The following is a 21,059-nucleotide window of genomic DNA, read 5'->3' as shown; positions in this document are numbered from 1 at the left end:
CAGATAGCACAGCATAGCATAGCCCAGCATAGCATAGCATAGAAGAACATCATAAAAACTACCCCCAGTGAGTGTCTGAGTTAATAACACTAGCAAATCATAACTGGGTTCTGAATCATGATCAATAAAAAAGAAAAGCAAAACACTGAATCAGTGTAGAAGACAGAAATAATGTAACGATTAAAAAAGAAAATGTGGCCAGGCACGGTGGCTCACACCTGTAACCCCAGCACTTTGGGAGGCTGAGGCGGGTGGATCACCTGAGGTCAGGAGTTGGAGACCAGCCTGACCAACGTGGCGAAACCCCATCTCTACTAAAAATACAAAATTAGCCGGGCATGGTGGTGCGCGCCTGTAATCCCAGCTACTTGGGAGGCCTGTGGCAGAAGAATCGCTTGAACCCAGGAGGTGGAGGTTGCAGAGAGCCGAGATCGTGCCATTGCACTCTAGCCTGGGCAACAAGAGCAAAACTGCAACTCAAAAAAACAAAAAAAGTGAAAGTGGTGAATTATTTTTAATGCTAACTATCATACTGTTTTGCACAGCTTTTGACACAGAGTTTAGTGGCATATCAAGCTGATATACCAAATAATTGCAAACAGAGAAATCTCTTTTCTTTGGCTTATTAGCTGTGTGGACTTGGAAAACATTTACCTCTCTGAATCTCAGCATTCTCATATATGAAGTATAAATAATATAAAAGGCTATTCAGAAGATTAAGTGAATCCAAATATGTAAAGGCTTGTAAAGTCTTATACATAATAATAAGTAATCGAATTAGACAGACAGACAGATAGATAGATAGATAGATAGATAGATAGATAGATAAATAGATAGATAGATGGATAGACGACAGATAGATAGATGACAGATGGGTGGATGGAAAATGTATAGGCCATTCTGGAAAGAACAACCAATCCTCAACCTAAGTACAAAATCAGAAGCAACTAAAGATTGAATAGGTCCAAACTGCCTTAGCTCATTAAGGTATAAGCATGGAAAGGTAAGACATTAGCTCATTAAGACTATAGCATACATACAAAGCCTGCTTAAAATCACTAAATAGAAATTATAATCATTTCAATCATATACATTTACATTAGGATTATTTAAATTTAAATAAATTAAAATTTATTTTAAATTATTTAAATAGTTTGGAGAAGAAAACAATGACTACATTAAAGTTGAAGAAGTATACAGAGGATTCAGAGAAATGTTTTTAAATGAAATGTGCTACTTCTATCCTGTTTTTTGGTCAGCAGATTATAGCAATACAGGAAGGGCTCTGAGTCAGACAGATAACGAGTTTGAATCCTGGCTTCACTCTATGACCTAGAGCAATTACTTAACATCTCTATGTCTTAGTTTCCTCACTGTAAAGTGGAGATAATGAATAATGGTATCTACCTTGTTTGGTAGGTTAGAAGGTTTAAATGAGATAATGCACATCAATGTCTGAGTCAATACATGTTGCTGTTACTTAAGGATTGTCCTTTCTATAATTTCAGGTAAAATAGAAAGATTTCATGAGCATAAAGATACAGACATAGATTAGAGATAATATAATACAACCTATTCAAGCCATTGTTGCTCATCTCAAAGATGTATTTCCTTAATAAACAAAACATGATCATTGGTCAAATATTAGTGAACAACATAGCTGATCTGTTGAGTTAGTTTAGCAGTTCTCATATGGCAGCAGCAGTAGCGACTCATTGAGTTTTCTTCCCCTTACTGTGTCTACCACAGAACATGGCAGCTGCTAAATGCCTTTCTTATGGTAGGTGGTCAATAAAGCTGAACTGAATTTATTTGCAGACAGCCCACTTGAACAGTGTTTGAAATTTCTTTTACAGGTGACAGATCATTTAATTCTACACTTGTAAGACAAGGCCCAATAGTATGGTGCTTGAGAACATGGGTCCCAGAAATAGAAAGATCTGCATATGAATTCTAAGTATCAATCCTGATTTCATACAACATGATCAGGGCAAGTTAATCTTTCTAAGTTTCTTTCTGTGTTCATGAAATTGGGATAATAGGAATGGGTTGCCATTAGCACAGCGCTTGGCACATGGAACGTGCTCACTTAACTATTGTTTTATACCAAAGTTCAGATAAAGGAGCTTGGGAAAGATTCTATGCACCTACCCTTACGGAAAATGCTTCAAATTCTGGTGTTAAAGAGGACACACATAGTTTTCTCTCGTGAATGAGAAAACACTTCAATATCAGCCCTAAAGACTCCATAGCAACTTACACACATTTTCAACCATATGGATCTTTTCTTCTGTTATAAACTATATTTAGCACATACAAAACTTTCGTATTGAAAAGACTTTACAAGTAAGCTGGATTTTATTTCAGAGAATATAAAAATTTTAGAAAACAAGCACACTAATGAGATGCATTTAAAAATTTATGTGTTAACAATTAAAATAAAAGCCTATTTGCTTTGAGCAAAATCATAATGTTCCTAAATTAACTGACTTTGTATTTTGCCATAATCGAATTTGGCAGATGCATCTCTCTTCTGCAATGTGATATAGCTTCTGGAGGAAAATTAAAATTTTAAGACAAAATATTAAACAATTTGAAATTTCATATACCACATTAATTTGGTCATCTGAAATTTTATTAATGAAGATATGAACAAGTATAGGGAGCTATAGGAATTTTTAAAAGATGATCATAAATTAAAAGATCCATAATAATTCACTAAATAATAATTTTCAAATACTTAAGCCATATAGTTTATGAACTTACTCAGAAATATACCACAGATTTTATATAAAAGCATAACTAATGATAATTTTAGAAATAATCCTATTTTTACCCTGATTTTTCTCCACTGGTAGGAAATTACAACCACAACAAGAAAAGTTTATTATATCACAATAACTTCTTTCCTTTTTTTCCTTTACCTTATGAATAAAATAGAAATTTCCAAACCATCTTTTATTTGTATACATCCTTATAGAAAAAATAGTAGAGAAACTTTTAAAAATAGCTATAGTTAAACTGTTATACCTTCCTAATCAATTACAATACAGAATTTTATAATTATAGTATTTCATAGTTGCTCATTATTAGAATTGACTGACTAAAATATTACAACTTTTAAATTTCCAATTTTAGTTACTGCAAATTTCAACAAATTTTCAATAATTATTTTTACCTAATAATGCTTTGGTTTTGGAAGATACAATGGATTAAAAATCATACTTTTCTGAGTTATGTATATAACTAAATGTACATATACATAACTGAGTATATATGCTTATTATATATGTGTATATTTAATAAGCAGATAAAGGAGCTTATATGTGTATAAGCATATATACTCACTTATATATATGTGTGTATACACACACAGTTTCACAAATACTGTTTGTCATATGCAATCAAGAGAAATTAAACTCTTATTTGAAATATTTTTGGCTTATATTTCCAATATCTTTAACAATTTAACAAGAAAGAAAATACTTCTATAACTATAATTATAGAAAAAAATGCATAAGAGAAATGTCTACTGCAAAATTTCATTACATTCATTTACTAATTTTCAAGTTTGCAGTGAGATTTAACCAAATAGAAAAAAATCTTAGAAAATTAAACATATTAAAAGACTTAAGTCAAAACAAACAAAAATTTTAAATGTCACTAACCCAAAGCATGCACTGCTCCTCTATGCTTGCTGGAGCTCTTGCTTGTTTTAACCACACGAACAGCATTTTCTCTGAACTGCAGCTCACAAAAATTTTCAAGAAATTTTGCCATTTCTTCTGTAACGGTATCCAGGTAAGTTTCTTTAATGAATTTCACCGTTGAGGATGGAGCTAAAATTTCACATAGTGTGTTAAAATCCTCTTTTATTATTAAGTATAACTTAAGCATTGTACTTTGATATCCATGAACTATTACATCTAAATTTGAATCTCTGCTGTAAGAAGGAAAGCAGTTCTGCAGAAGATTAGCCAACAGTTTATTCTGTATGTTTTGGTATTTGATTATAACTTCTGATTCTGGATAAAGAAACAAGAGTTGTTGTAAGCACTGCTTTTTCAATAAAATTCTTTGCTGTGAATTGTTTATTTCATTATGGCTTTGTAATCTGCTCACTAAGAAGCGTCGAAGATGCAGTCTTATATCATCCCATATAGACTTGACATCCATAGAGGAATTATCTTCAACAGAATGAAGAGATGTCCTAGAGAGGAAATGGAAAGATGTTCCACTTAGAGTCGACGGGAATGAAACACTGCTGTGGCAGGAGAGGTCCCAAAGTAAATCCAATATCATTTCTTCTTGATTTTGTTCATTCTTCAACAAATCTTGCTAATGAAATAACATTAGAAGTGTGATTAAGTGTAATCGAAAAAATGATTTCTATAGTCATATACAATTTCATAATTTCAGTTTGAAATCAATATTCTAAAATTCCTCATTTTTTTTTATTTTGAAATTTAACCAATTCAGATGTTTTAGAATGTTAACTTTTATGGTCTACTAAACTTTGAATTGTTTATTTCAAACCTAGCTGATTATCTTTTCAATTAGATTTCTAGACATCGTTTTTAGCCCTCATTGTTATCCACCCGATATACCCTGATCTGTATAAAAACTGTGGCTTAAAAATTCTAAATACAAATCTACAGTAAAATATTGATTGAAATGTATTCCTAAGACAAAATAAATTCAAGATCATGCCCCTAATTCCTGGTAGACAATTTTCATGCTTGAATGAGTATACTTATTATTATAAAACCCCAAGTGAACACATAATACAATGCTTTAAAATCATTCTAGAATATAGATCTTTAAATATGGTATGTGCCTAAGGGTTACTAAGATATACCATTCTGAGAAGTAAATTTTAATACATTGAAAGATTTTAACTTTCATTTAAATTCCTTTTTGAGAACTGTGTTAAGAAAGATTTTACTTTGAAAATTAATCTGAGAATATTTCAATTCTCTCCAAAGAAATAACCCAAAATGAGAAAAAGATACTCTCAGAATTGTTCCCCAAAAGATGATATGAAATTATTGCTTTATATTTTCTGTGCTGGCAGAAAACAATGGTGGGTGTAATTATGAATAGAAAGAGACAAAAAAATTACTTTTTTCTTGGACTTTGAATTAGACACACACATTCTTCTTCCATGCTGACTTTCCTAATTAAGTCTATTTTAGCTAATACTGAAATTAGTTTATATTCTCTAGGTACAAACAAGCTGATTACAAGAGAAATGAAAGCAAGGTCCAAGCGGCATAAAATCAGGCTGGCTTTGCAATTTCTTATTGATGAAGATACCAAACGCATTATGTGTGATTCACAATTATGAACAATTCCTAGACAAATTCCAGGAATTTTCTCTCATTCATTGTAAGCTTTGCAATGTCTAATGTCCTATCTGTAATAAATAATTACACCCAATAATTATACCAATAAATGCTTTTTAAGTATTTATACAAACATTTCCTGGTTTATTCATAATGATAACCCTTTGGCATATGTATTTGAAAACCCAATTTATACATAAGGACACTAAAATCAGGCATGCTTCAGTGACTTTTCAAAAGTCACATACAGTAAGGCACAGAATTATAGAATGGATCCCTGGCTTCTTTCTCTTCATCCACATTCTTTCTGCTACACTCCAGAGAGCCACAAAGTACACATGACTTCTGTGTAGCTTCTTTCTCTCTCCTCTCCTGCTGTTGAGTTATTTTGATACTTCTGGAAAAGAAAGGTCCTTAGATATGACACATCAGCATTACTGTAAATTCTATAAAGCAAATGAGTCATATTAGTGCCACTGCCTTGGTTTTTTAAAGTCAGTCAATAACTATAAATATTTGATTAAACAAAGAATAATAGATTACAGAGGTCTAAAACATATGTTTAGCATGATTGCTTAAATTTTGAAAATAACTTCAGTGTATCTGCCATAATGAGGACCTCTGTTTCTTATTTAAATTGCTAGAAAATTAACAAAAAATTTTCTATGAAAAAAACAGATGTTTGAAAAATGCCGTCAGGACTGACATTTTTTGGCATGTAGAAACTTGATAATAAGGTCATTTAAATCTGGATCTGTTTTAATAATGTGGTTCCTTCCTTAAAATAACATGATCAATTATGTGAAAAAACCTAGGACTGGGACAAGCCTATCAGTCTAATGAATTTGAGCAAAACTAAGGTGGCCTTTGCCCTGCAGTGAATAGAGAATGACTTATGTGTGACAGATTAAAAGATAATTAAAAGCTTTTGCTTTTAATTAAATGAGAAAGCATTATTACATCAGTATTAATGAAATTCAATACACATGGCTCTTAATAGAAAGTAAAGGAATAACTATATCCATATTTATTCTTCAAGGATCCACCTTCAGGAGATAATGGGTGAGAGCTTTCCTTAAAAGAATAAGGCTTCAGGGCACACAGTCTTCCTTTCTCTTCCTTTTATTACTTTGTAAACATTAAAGACACATCTGAAATAATAACAACAGGCAAAAACTATTTTCATCTGATTCTGTCATCCTAAGCCATCTACAACCTCCAGATATTTTCCACATCTGCCTTAGTCAATGTTTGATGTTTAGACAAAAACAGTGCCTTTTTTCCCCCCAAAATTAAATTAAAACCATAGCTATAGAAATACCTCTTTCTAACAATTGTGCTGCTTCTCTGGGAATCTGTTTTTACAGGCTAGCCAGCCTTGGAGAAACAAGTGTGAAAAAATAACTATTCTTGTTGAAGGTTACAAAAACTTCTCTAGCATAGAGGGTGGTCAGTATCCAGAATGACCAGCATAATAATTCCCGTCATTTGGTGGTCTTGCATAAATTGCTACCTTGATTGAAAGGAACTGGGTAAGACTGCAGGTTAGGAATGCAGGGAATAATAGTCAAGGCCGAATAGACACAATTGATGGGGATTTTATTATGCTTAATAATGAGCATACAAAAAATGAATAGTTGTGAAAGGATAAAAAATATAATGAATATGAACTTTTCTGGTAGACAGCTGTGATACACATCAATACATTATGTGGTATGGATAATATATATATCATATCACAACTCACCCAGGAATCATAATATTTAATCTCCATTTACATAAAATTTTATTTTATTGATAAAAATCATAGTTAAAAATTAAAAGAAATAGCTCAGTGGATTATATGGGGGATGTAGGAACATAAAAATACAAACTCCTATGTATAGTAGGCTAATATGGTCACTCAAATAAATATTTACGTATAGAAATTGAATGAGTTGTATTCCCCGTTTACTCATCCCACTTCATGATAAAACAAAAATTCACTTTACCAGTGTTTTGAGAAATTTTATCAAGTCTCCATGGGAAATGAAAGATGACTCGGATGTACTGTAATTATAGTTAGTTAGCCATTCAAAGCAGTCAGTTGTTGTTTGCAGCTGCACACCTGGACATTGTTTGTTAATTTCGGACTGTATCTCTTTAATGCAATGTTCTATGCTATAAAAAAGAGAAGAAAAAGTTATTTTGGCAGGATATAGATAATGGCTTTATTTCATAATATCACAGGCCCTGAAATCTTCATATGTGGTACCTGGTTTTATACAATTTACAAATTCATTCGTATGATATGAAAATAATAACAAAGAGACTATACATTCATAGTTGAAAACTGAAAGTTCATATTTTCTGGCAGAAAAAAAGTGATAGAGGAAATATAAAATAGCTACTCAAATGAACTAGAAATTCTTTTGTGTTGAAACAAAATTCAAGCATAGATGCAATTCGGTAATAGCCCTCTTGATAGGCAGTGGATGAAAGGGAGAGATAAAATACTGAACATTGTAAATATTAGAAATATACATTATCTACTAAGAGGTGAAGGACTATATAAATTATGAAAAACTTCAATCAGTAGAATAGTAAGGAGTCATGAAGTAGTCATAAAAGCTTATAATTTTAAAAGTTATAAAGTATACAAGCTATATACACAACGTTACTACAGTCAAATACCTTTTCTTGGCATCCAACTGCACTACAAAAAACAGAAACAAAAATTACTAAAAATTGCATTTAAAAAATGACTGGAAGGAAATGAATCAAGGGGTTAATAGCAATTATATTTGGGTGGGTGTAATTAGATAAGTGTTAAATTTTACTTTTCCATATTTTCTAAATATTTATAAGGCATAAAATAAAATGCTTCATTCACCAAAAAAAGTAAATCAAGAACAGAAAAAAAAATGTCCAGTTGAATCTTGCAATACGTATCTGTTTTAAAACTTCCATTCAATGTATCCTTCCTGTTGATAAAATAGCAGATATACTATGTTATTTTAATTTCCATATACCATTATGTGCATTGATGATTATAAATCTTTGTGGGGTAAACTGGTGACCTTTAGCAGAGTGCCATCTGCACAGCCACAGGGATATGACATATTACTACCACCTGATGGCAGCATATCTAAACTTCAAGAAAGCTTTCAAACAGGCAAATTCCTTTGAAGTTGAAACACCTCACCAAAAATTGACAGCTACGCATTTGTCTCTTAATCATATTAAGAAAGATTTGTTACCAAGAGGTAAAGTTAGTGTTTTGAAAAGGTAACTGCTATTAATTAAAGGTTCCATATGATAGACCCTGGTAGGCTTTAGAAACCAAGCGCTTATTAAAATAGATGTCATATGAAAGACTGAAATTCATCCAGGTGTGGGATGCCTATAAAACATACACTGTAAAAGTTTAAGTAAAACTTTTCAGGAGATTTCTGAGCATGAGTGAATTCAAACTAAATTACCTTGAAACAAATACATTCTGAGAATCAAAGAGCCTTTTCATGAAAACAAAGAACTTAAAAGAAAAACAATACCTCCTCTGGCCACAGGCCACTCAGTTTCCTGATGGGACAGCCATATTCAGGAATACCATACGTCTGAGAAGAGATTGGCATGTATTTTCTTAACTTATGTAAGCACTTCTATGGACTGAGAAACACAATGCCCTAAGCATACACCTTGACTCTAGGGACTCTTTATCAAAGGTTTTTATTATAGCATCCTCATGTGTCTCATTCAATGAAACCTAATAGATTACAGCAATGTGAATTGGAAAGGCTCAGCAGCTAGTCTACCTAAATCTGTTTCAATGAGGACTCAGATTTTAGGCTAATTTCTAACATCTGAATCTGGGCAGAAGCCAACAACTACAATTTATAAATAGGGTAAAGCCTTTAGAGGGCTAGATATTTTAGTAATTTGTCCAAACACTGACAAAGGGATTGAGTGGCTGCATTTCAGGGGACCTCCCTCATTGATACAAACTAAGACAGATAAACTTAATTTTAAAATCATTTTGTCACAAATTATAAAATGTCAAAACTAATTATCTACACCTGAATTTTTTTTTTAGTTGGCTATCTTGTCTGCCACTCACCAATGCCTATACATCTTGTTCTAAAAACTTAACCATCTGAAGTCCAGATATTTCTTGTCCAATTGTTATACAAATATTTTCAAAATTTATGATAAATGTCAGTTTGGTATGTAATATGACAATTTATCTTCTTTAATCAAGGTCAAAATAAAATATAATTTACTTTTCACCATTTAAAAGGTAACGTTTTCAAACGTTATCTTTCAAATGCTACACATTATTCAGGATTATAAACATAGGTAATAAAAGTGTACGGAAATGCACTGGAATGATCAGCAGCACCCTCTGGCAGAGTGGGGATGGAAGTGGGATGAAATTGGGGAGAGGTACATAGAGAGCTTTAGCTATACTAGTAATGTTTTATTTCTTAAACTAGATGGTGGGCACAGGACTATTTGTCATACTACTCTACGCCTTTTCATATGTCTCAACATTTCTTAATAAATTTGAACCCCAATGTGCTTTAATTATAATGACTCTGAATTAGCTAAGTTAATGATGTGTGCAAGTGGATGCATTACTGAGAGGCTCTGTATAAATCAATTTATAAAGCATTTTTAAAATACAATATGGAGTATGCTTTTTAAAAAAGACATCTATGGTAATTTTCTCATTCAACTTCCACTCCCAGATTCCTTTACTGTAAAAATTGCTTATTGAATGAAGGCATTAAATTTGACAAACATTAGCTGAATGTTAAATATGTGGTAGGCATTGTGATATATACTAGGGAACCCAATATGAATAAGACGTCATCCTGTCCCTAAAGGAATTCTGTCTAGTGAAAGAGATAAACCCGTAAATAAACAACTACAACACAGTAAGACTTGATAAGGACTGTGTACAATGTGCTGACGGAGTACACAGGAGGGAGCTACTAGAAGTGCCTGTGGGAGGTGTAAAAGCTTTTTCCTTGTGGGAGAGGAGATTATATGCAAGGATGTTGCTTTAAGAACATTAGTAGAATCACTGTACTTAAAATTCCCTGACACCTCACCCCTTAGAAGTCAGTACTCGTCATCTAACCTCACTGTTGTCTCACTTTAAAACTCTATTTATTTGAAGAATAAGAAATATGAATTTATTTTTATGGTCACTACTACATTCATGCATGTATGGATGTATGTGTGTATGTATGTATGTGCCATCTCACTTCCAAAAAGGCTGAGATGTCCTACTATTGGACAGACTGCATTAAATAACAATAGTAGTCCAAGAGCTGATTAATATTGAACTGGTACAGTTGGAGATAGGATGAGATACTGAAAAACAGAAGAGGATAATGATAACATCTTGAAACTTCAGCTTATTATAAAGTTCTTACAAGATTTCAAAAGTATTATCCAGTCACAAAATAGTTAAAAGGAAAAAAGTATGTTCCATTGATAAATTATGAGAACTTTTTAAATAAAAAGATTGTAGAAAACACATATATGGCTTTCATGGAATGTTAGAATACAAAAATTTTTATTTCTTAAATCAGGATAGATGCCTCATGGCAAGGCTTAAAGACTTATTTATTATAGTATGGAAAACCCAAAATTAAAAAAAAATTTTTTTAAGCTTTTACATTGTGATGCTCTTGCTTATACTTCTTAACCACAAAATAAGTTCAACTTAAGGAAAAGATAAGTCTTTTCAATTGTTACATCGACATTTCAATTCTGTTACATTTCTGTTCATTTCTGTGCTTTTTGTGTTTAAAAAGACAAAGAAATCATTCTGAGGTAAACAGATTTTCTAGTTTTTAGATAAGCCCTATTTATCTAACTAGATTACTAGCATTCCTTGGAATTATCAGGTAATTAATAGGGAAGAGGGCTGATGTATACAAACTAGTATGTAATTAATATATAAGTCAGCCATGAAATGAAAACTTACTTTCCTGAGACAAAGACATTTCTGGATAATATTTTTTAAAAAGTCAAAAAATACTCCTAACACAACTACTTCAATAGCTAAAATGGTGAGAAATTAAAACTTATCCTGAATTGTTTTCTATTTCAGAGACATTTAATCATTTTAAAAAGATGTAATTACACTTTCAGGAAAAAATACCCATGACAGCAAACCTTTCTCATACGTATCCTTTCCTTTCCATTCCTTTTGTAAAAGATTTGGCATAGGCCCTTATCATTGCTCATTGGGATTATATATTAATAGCCTCTCTCAGAATTCCCATCTATTGTTAACCCACCTTTTGTTCAGAGTTTACTATGAGCAACACAGTATGAAAGAAACTTTAGAGTTAGTTAGGGTCCTCTCTTGATTTGTTGTTATATACCATGAATCCCCCTACAAAAGTTGAGAATGGCTCTTGAATGGTGCAGATGCTTCAATTTGGACCATTCACACCTAGTGTAGGCCTGTATCAACCTAAGAAAATCTAAAGTGCTTTCAAAAGAGTCAACCAATTGTGAAATACTCCCAGAAATCCAGTCGGTGGCAGGATAGTACTCACAGGACCAAAATGATCTTGTACTGATAAGAATGAGCTTCCCAACACAGTTAGATCACTTCTTCTGCCTCCTAAATCTACATCTGATTTGGATCACTTCTCATAAACTAGTGACAGAAGCAAGATGGAAGTGGCACAGGGCTATGTTAATAATATAAAGAGAAGTTTCTAGAAACATTCTATAGGGCTAGAAGGACATAGTCTAATACCCAAGAAAATCAAGAATAAGTAAATGTGCTCCTTTTTTTTTTTTTTAACCTATGGCAGCTTGCCCAGGAATTTCAGCACAATTTAATGAAGTCAGAAGGTGGTTTATCCCAACAAAACCATACAAACTGAAATTAGGAAGAGAAAAGTGGAGGATCTGCACCAGCATTTGCTCTGTGCCAACTCCCTTGATACTCTTTTGGAGAAAGAGATAGTGAAAAAACAGAGTGGGAGAACGTACGTAATAATGGGAATCCGAGAGATATGGGAACAGATCAGGTCTACATCTTTATCTCCATTGTCCTGATTAAATCAATCATTAAGCCAGATAACAGATTTACTAGAAGCTACAAACTGAAGGTTTTAATAATACCTATGGTTTATGTGTGAGGAGGTAGGCATACAGTAAATACTCTCATATATATGATTATATATATATGAAGTAGTATATATATATCATACATATGTAGTATACACATAGTGTGTATATATATACACACACATATATACACACTAAGTAAAAAAAATCTAACCATAGAATATACATATAATTCCCATTTGTATAAAAATATATTTTGGGGTGCATACATGTTTATGTAGAGAATATTTCTAGAAAATTACACAATAATTTATCAAGATAGCTTTCCTCTAAAGAACAAGACTAGGAGGGTCAGAGGAATGGAGAAAGTTTTCCTCTTTACCGCTCTTCTCTACTATTTGAAATTTTATCCTGAGTATGTGTTACTTTTATAATGCAAAAATATTTAAGGAAAAATGCATTTGAAGATAGCTTCATCTATCATGTTCTATTCATCTAACTTTAAGATAAAACAAAAGCAATAATACCTAACAAACATGTCTAACACACATTTATTGACTATCTTCTAGCCTACTACGTGCCAAGACTGTTTTAGGTAGTGAAAATACAGTGAAGAACAAGTAATATCTTCAAAGTGGAAATCAAAAATCTTTTTTTAAAAAATGGAATTACCAGCCGGGCATGGTGGCTCACGCCTATAATCCCAGCACTTTGGGAAGCCAAGGTGGGTAGATCACCTGAGGTCAGTAGTTCGAGACCAGCCTGACCAACATGGTGAAACCCCGTCTATACTAAAAAAGTACAAAATTAGCTGGCACATGCCTGTAATTCCAGCTACTTGAGAGGCTGGGGCAGAAGAATTGCTTTAACCCGGGAGGCGGAGGTTACAGTGAGATGAGATTGCACCATTGCACTCCAGCCTGGACAACAAGAATGAAAGTTATCACCAAAAAAAAAAAAAAAAAAAAAAAAAAAGGAATTACTTTTAAATTCCAATTTAGTTCTTTATGAATGAGACAGAGTTTCATAATGTTGTCTAGGCTGGATTCGAACTCTTGGACTCAAGCAATCCTCTGGCCTCAGCCTCCCAAGTAGCTAGGACTACAGGCATGTGCCACCATGTCTGGCTTAAAGAAAAGTCCTTAAGTAGAAAATAAAGGCAACAGCTTCCAGCCCCTTCACATCGCAGCTCCCATTCCAGGTCCCATGAAAGGATATTCCTAGTCATGGCATTCTAGAATTTCGATTGTGATTAGCAGTGGCTGTGGTGTTAGTGACCATTTTTAGACAAGGTGTTGACTCAGCTGAGGCCATGACAAGGGTCTTTTCCAGGGAAAGTTGACAGGCTTGGATTCAATCTCCAGGCATCATCCAACATGAAAGATGAGCCGGCCACCACAGTCATATCTGTTACCAGGGCTCCAGTCCTCTTATAGTGTTCCTTCCCCTGTTCCTGCTTTCAGAGCTGGGCCAGGTCTTCACCAGGCACCTCAGATTGTTACATCAAGGGTGGGGCTTACTTCCCACTGACCCATTAACTAATATCCTCTCTGGGAAATAGTGGTCCAACTACTATTGGCTCAATCTCTTTACGAGGTCTGGATTTTCAGTATAATACTATTCAACTTTTGTTATTACAACAATTTATAAACAGGCAGACACGTGCTTCCCTTTCCTTATTTGCCATGGAAAGATAATACAATAATATCTTTTAGGAATATCCCCAAACAACAATTCTCTATTGTCTTATGGTTATTTGGGCAAGAGTAGGTGAAGCTAACACACTTAAAAATAAAAGCTACACTGTACTTTAAAAAAACTCAAACACTTGAAATGTCCACAATACTTGAAAAAGTCTTGTAACAATCATCAAATGGAGCTACTGACTCCACATTTTACCCTATTCATTCTAGCCTCCTAAAGCAGAGGTCTGCAGGAAACACTGAGGACACACAGGACACACTATGTACGATGATTGAGAAAGGAGAAAGGATCACTATAGACAATCGAAAAAATAGAATTAATAATGACAGACAATGATGATGAAAAAATGGTTCAGTAGGCCATCACGAGAGAGAGTGGCTTGTCTTTTTCCCACTTAGCACCACCTCTCTACCTGCAAGCATCACTGGACTTCATGCTGAGAGCTTCAGTGGAAGAATTGGAAAAGTTTAAAAAGTGGGAAATACAAATGGGGCCAGAAAAAATTGAGGCTACTGAGCTGCTGAAGCCCAGGATCCTGTCTGCCCAGGATGCATTCTTAATTCTGGAGAGAAGAAGAGTGCTGGAAAGGCCCAGTCAGAATTGGAAAGTGGGTTAAAGTTTTATTCTGGGTTCAACAGTAGTTGGGGGAATTAGCCCTTTTCAAGTTTCTTCCTATGTGGCCTGGTCTTATTCAGCAGGAGGGGAGAAGAGGTCGGGATTCTGTGAGATGTAGTGTATAATGAAGAAACCCAAAACCGAAGTGCAAACACAGGAAGTTACAAAAATGATTGCAAACATTAATTTGCATCTACTTATTATTAAATAAGTGCCACAATATTGCCAGAAATAATAATGCACAGTAAAACCTTTGAAATGACTAATTTTCATTTTGTATAATTTGCTCTGGCTATAAAATATATTAATATTTGTGTGTGTGTGTGTCTGTGTGTCTATATAGTCATAAAATACCATCATATGGAAAACTTGAAAGCAAATTTTTAATATGGAAGCTCAAAAAATGTAAGCATTATATAAAAAATAAGTGTAATCTATGGAATATGTACCCTTTCATTAATAGACATGGTTAAATGTCTCCCCTCTCCCTGCATTTTCTAGGTGAAGTCAAATAAATAGTATTATTGCTAGTAGCAATTCTTATTTTTGAGACAGGGCTCACATTGTTGCCCAGGCAGTAGCGCAGTGGTGCAATCACAGCTCACTGCAGCCTCCACCTCCCAGGCTCAAGGGATCCTTCCACCTCAGCACCCCAAGTAGCTAAATCCACAGGGGTATGCCACCACACCAGTTAATTTTTGTTTTTGTTTTTTGTAGAGACAGTGTTTCGCCATGTTGCCCAGGCTGGTCTCAAATTCCTGAGTTCAAAAGCTCTGCACACGTCACGCAGCCTCCCAAAGTGCTGGGATTGTAGGCATGAGCCCCCACCCGACCTGGTAGCACTTCTTGTTCCTTTCTTCCTCCCTGCCTCGAGTCCTCCCTCCCTCTTTCCTTTTCTTTCCTTTCCTCATTTCCCTTTCCCTTTCCTTTCCTTTCCTCCCTTCCTTTCCAGACAGCCTGTTGCCCAAGCTGGAGTACAATAGCATGTGCAGCCTCAAATTCCTGGGCTCAAGCAGTCCTCCCACCTCAGCCTCCCGAGTAGCTAGGACCACAGGTGAGCAATCAACCAAGGTTGGGCTAATTTTTTTTTTTTTTTTTTTCAGTAGAGATGGGGTATTGCTATGTTGTCCAGGCTAGTTTTAAACTCCTGCCCTCAAGTGATCTTCCTGCCTTGGCCTCCCAAAGTGTTGAGATTACATCTTTCTTTAGATTAAAAAAAAAAAGAAAAGAAAAAAAAGTAGTCCAGCGGCATTGGTACCAACAAAACTTACTTCCTAAGATACACACAGAGGTTGTCTATAATTAGGAAATGAAAAAGTAAAATAAATTGTTAAGATACAATTATATTTATCCAACTGAACATTAAGGGGGAAATAAATCATTCTGTGTCTTTTTTTTTTTTTTTTTTTTTTTTGAGATGGAATCTCACTCTGTTGCCCAGGCTGGAGTGCAGTGGCGCAATCTTGGCTCACTGCAACCTCCGCCTCCTGGGTTCAAGCAATTCTCCTGCCTCAGCCTCCTGAGTAGCTGGGATTACAGGCGCCCACCACCACACCTGGCTAATTTTTTTTACTTTTAGTAGAGATAGGGTTTCACCATGTTGGCCAGGCTGGTCTCGAACTCCTTACTTTGTGATATGCCTACCTCAGCCACCTAAAATGCTGGGATTACAGGCATAAGCCCACCGCGTCCGGCCTATGCTGTGTCATATTGTGAGCCCAGAAGAACTTCTGTACCTCAATATTTTGTAAAACTAATAAGTACCACTCAGTTCATTAGTGCTAAAGTATGCAGTTTTCAGTTAGGGAACTAATGACACGGAGGTACGACATTCATAATGTTTCTCTTTGGCATGTTATTTACCTCTTGTTACCTGTTTTGATATGTGTTTGAATAAATGATTCATTATCACTAATTTCTGCTGTCGGACCTATTAGTCACCCAGGTCTGACTTGAATGGAAAGGAGAACGTAAAAGTGAAGTGGTCTGAGAATGACAGCCTCTCTTGAAGGGCAGGTGAAGGTTCAGTGACCTTTGGGCACACTGGTGCATTCTGGTGAATCACTGCTTTGGGGAAGCAATAGACCCTGTGGCTCATAAAACCTGATGATATTAAGGAGAGAGAAGGAATTCATAAATAGATGTCAGGGTCACTGCTACTTTAAAAATTCAAGTATAAGGAAAAAACTATCGTATTTTAAAATGAATTACTAATGTTGTTTTTTTCTTTTAAAACTATGGAGGAAAACCTATACCATACAGATGTTCATTACTTATTCAATGTACACTACTGGGAGATAAATAGAACTGTTAGAATACAAAAATGCCAAGGGTAATTCAACCACTGCAGTGTAAGTGTGGCATAACTGATTCGTCATGACATACAATTTTCTAAAAGCTATTCTGTTAGAAGGCAATAAATGAGTGCATAAATGATTTATACTCTTCTGAACCACAGTTATTATTCAGTATTTTATTTTTAAAAATATATATACTCTATACTATTATGTTTATTCTCTGGAGTATAATGAAAACATAATTGAATTTGATGAAAAATAGACTTGATTCTAAATGTAGCATACAGCACATACAGCTACTTCCTTATTTTGTCCCTTGTGAAGATCAATGGTCACTTGAGGTGGTTCTGCTCTAGGTTCGTTTTAATATATGGGCAATAAAATATTTTTAATTTAAAAATTATATCCTATGTTCCATACTGTATTTTCTTTTTAATACTAACATCTGAGTTTTGACCTAATAACTATTTTTTAATCCAAAATACAATGTTTTAATCACTGTTTTACTTTTAAATATGATTTCTTTTTGACTAGGTAAGGCAAAAAATTAAGTATAAATGGTTCATAAATAAAAATAAGCAATCCAGAACAAAAGCATCAGAGTTCAGTGACTTGTTTGATTTTGATGGCGCCTAAGTTCCACTGTGAAGGAAAAGGTTTACCTTTTAAAAAATAGTTCAATTTTAAAAAATACAAACATCTCTGAAATTGAGGTAATGTCTTGTTAATCTATTTAAGTAAATACTGTTTTCATTTGTAAGCTTCTTTGAGTTAGAAACTGTGTCATAAAATACATAAATATATAACATGAAAGTTATATAAATACATAATTACCCTAAAGTTTATTTTATATTTATATGAAATATCAACTATACATTCTCAGTTTGGTTGTCTATCTCTAAAATACATATATAATGTGTATATGTATAGGTATAGTATAAAGGGCAAATACAAATTAAAAATAAAAAGTTTAATTTTCCCTGTTGAAAATAAGGGAAAAGATTTCCCTCCTCACCTTTTTCCTTATAGCATTTACTTTAGAAAGCTTGTAATCATAGGCCAAGCATGGTGGCTCGCGCCTGTAATCCCAGCACTTTGGGAGGCTGTAGCAGGTGGATCACCTGAGGTCAAGAGTTCAAGACCAGCCTGGTCAACATCGTGAAACCCCATCTCTACAAAGAATACAAAACTTAGCTGTGTGTGGCAGCAGGTGCCTGTAATCCCAGCTACTTGAGAGGCTGAGGCACAAGAATTGCTTGAGCCAGGGAGGCAGAGGTTTCAGTGAGCCGAAATTGCATCATTGCACTCCAGCCTGGGTGACCAAAAAAAAAAAAAAAAAGGCCTGTAATCATAAGTACTTTCTCATCTTTTGCCATGTATCTATTCCTTGGAAGACTAGGAAGACATGTATCTATTCTTTGGAAAACTTTTGTCAGCAGTCCTTTTGTCAGCTTTGTGACCCAGGAATGCCCTTCTCAAGAAACTGGGAGCTCTCTTTTTGAAATGCAAGCATCAAGGGAGATAGCTCCCCAATCTCCCAGTTCCTGTGAGAGAGTAAGAGCCTAACTTCAGTGGTTGCCTGTTCCAATTTGCAAAACGATCCCTGGTTATAAAGACACAAAAAAGTTTGTTTCTCCTCAGGATAAAGCCAATCAGCTAACACTAATTTACCATGGTAAAAAGTTAGGATGAACTATGTGTGACAAAATGTGCTATCCAGTCTTCCTACCTGAGGACTAGTGATTGTTTATCTTGATAACATGTAATGTAATGGGCTGTATCTGCTTCGCTATTTAAAGGGGTGAGATTCCCTTCCATTTTTGCAAGCTCTTAGTGAACTGCCTGAAATGCACATCATATTCTGGTTTTTAATGCTTATTCGATAATAAAAGTGTTTCTTTTTCCTTTCTCTACTACCTTCATGGAGAGGATTTCTGGGATGGGAGATGTTTTTAAGTATAATTCTCCAATAATATGCTATCTTTTGAATTTACTTATGCCCATTGTTATAATAAAGAACTAACTATTCTCATGTAAAGCAGAAGGAAAAATATCATAGGAACATTTCACTTACTTGTTTCAGTTTCTTTGGAAATTCAATGTAACTATATCTTAAATTTTAAAAAAGGAAATGCTATGTATCATTACACAATATAAATTTTTACTGTGGTTTGCACATTTGTAAGTAAAGTAGAACTGTTGATCAAAATGACGCAAATAAGTAACTGCCTGATTATAGGGTCCACAACTGCATATGAAGACAGAGTCCTTTCTACCAAAGAACACATATTAATGAGAAACCATTTAGCTGTCACTGTTTCCCTCAGTATTTGGTAACGACTTTTTGGGATAGGTGATGACTAATCTAGTATAACAACTCTCTATAAAGTATCTAGCCTCCTACCTAAGTGAGAAAGAATCTTAAATATTATGCAAAAAAATTTTAATGTTCTGTTTTTAGTAACTCAAGCAATCATGGCCTTACACTCTAACCATATTAATGAAAATTCAGAACATCAATATTGACAAGCTCTAAGAAAACATTAGGGCCAATTTAATAAACTTTAATTGCCTACTTCAAGATAGTGCTTATATTTTCTAGTCTTAAAAATGCTACTCAGATAAAGACAACCATGTAAACTTTAAGTGAGAGGGGGTCTAATCAATATTTTGGGGGAAAGTTAATGACAATTAAAACCTAAAATTATCTAAGAGCAGGACACAAATAGACCAGGTAAATTTCATATAAGTAAAATGTGAAAACAACTTGTTTTAAATAATTAACAATATTTACCTTGCAGCATTTTGTTCAATCTTTTCATCAATATCACTGAAGATCTGCTCAAACTCCAAGTCTCCAGGAAATGAGTTTAACAAACAATGTAGGTCAAAAGAATTATGAGAATATTCATCATCCCAATCCATTCTGAGGAGCAAGAATAAATAATAAAACATGTCAGTTCCCCTACAATGGCCAAGGATAGGGGTGGGCAGAAATTCACCTCAAGTTGTGATACTAAACCAAAAATAATAATTCCCATTTATAGGCATAATGAAATACAGCAGTTGGAGAACTAGGGCATTATAAAGCTAGGTAGAATGTTTTGTTATTTAAATTTCATGAGGTGTGACCTAATTTTCACACTTTTCTATGGTTTGAAAGCTGAACAAAACAGCATCCCTCAGAGAGTACTTAAGCACCCTGCAGCTTCTCATTATGGCCAAGAACTGTAATGGAAGTGACAGAGCCCACAGACCACTGTGAACAAGGGTGGGCGCAGCAAAAATTCAATACCTTCCCTCAACTCTTGTCAATATACTCACCTGGAAATTGTAGCCTTAGATTTTTTAAAGCCTCACCCCACTGGGTCTATTTATATGTGAAGGATGCAAAACTGTCCTTGAGTTCCTCTAGCACCCCTTGACAACCTCAGTATTGATACCGAACTAAAAACTGAATGATACGATACTCCTTCTTGAGGCACATGCATTTCCTCACCATCAAAGCTTTAATCATTCATTCTGTCTATGTACTGAACGTTTGATAGGTTACAGCACTGCTATAAAGGCTGGGATATAGCTGCAATAATTTAAATACCCTGCCCTCATGGAGTTTTTATTCTAGTGGGGAAAACAGATTTTTTATAACACATAAACAGATATATTTAATCAAAAATCACATGGTGAGAAGTGCTATTAAGAAAAAGTAAAGCATGGTCATGGGCTAAATTAAGAGTGATACAGCAAGGGCAGAGTGTGAGCTATTTTATTTAGGAATATCAGGGAAGGTCTCCGAGGAGGTGATATTTGTGTAGAAGAAGTAAGTGCAGAAGCTATGGGGAAAGAAGTAAGTCGGAAAGACAAACTAGCTTCTTGATTACTTTGGCCAAGAAATTACTCTTACCACATCTGCTTAAATGTGGTTAAGAGCTCTCTAGTGAGAGCTAGTCACATGACTCTACCTGGCGGCAAAGGTGTCTGGGAAATGCTGCCACTGGCTGGGCATTTGATTCCAGGA

The 21,059-nt window shown here is 34.4% G+C and overlaps 1 protein-coding gene across 10 annotated transcripts in view; it reads right to left on the bottom strand.

Moving 5' to 3' along the window:
• Window positions 1-21,059, bottom strand: part of KIAA0825 (KIAA0825 ortholog) — a 495,887-nt gene that overhangs the window by 399,067 nt on the left and 75,761 nt on the right. For 4 of the 10 annotated variants that reach the window (XM_073014582.1, XM_073014579.1, XM_073014585.1 and 1 more), the window contains 3 exons: window positions 19,836-19,967; window positions 7,337-7,505; window positions 3,669-4,338 (listed from right to left, as the gene is read on the bottom strand). In XM_073014582.1, coding sequence (XP_072870683.1) covers window positions 3,669-4,338; window positions 7,337-7,505; window positions 19,836-19,966 — 970 coding nt within the window. In that variant the 5' untranslated portion in view covers window position 19,967. Of the gene's footprint in view, window positions 1-1,191; window positions 4,339-7,336; window positions 7,506-8,018; window positions 8,041-18,077; window positions 18,367-19,835; window positions 19,968-21,059 lie in introns of those variants that run through there. The other 6 variants (XR_012092698.1, XM_073014581.1, XM_073014583.1 and 3 more) reach the window with 5 other exon arrangements.

This window comes from Chlorocebus sabaeus, chromosome 4 (genome assembly GCF_047675955.1).
Source record: "Chlorocebus sabaeus isolate Y175 chromosome 4, mChlSab1.0.hap1, whole genome shotgun sequence".
Lineage (NCBI taxonomy): Eukaryota > Metazoa > Chordata > Mammalia > Primates > Cercopithecidae > Chlorocebus > Chlorocebus sabaeus.
The sequence above is the reverse complement of the archived record's forward strand: the minus strand, read 5'-3'. Positions and strand labels throughout refer to the sequence as shown.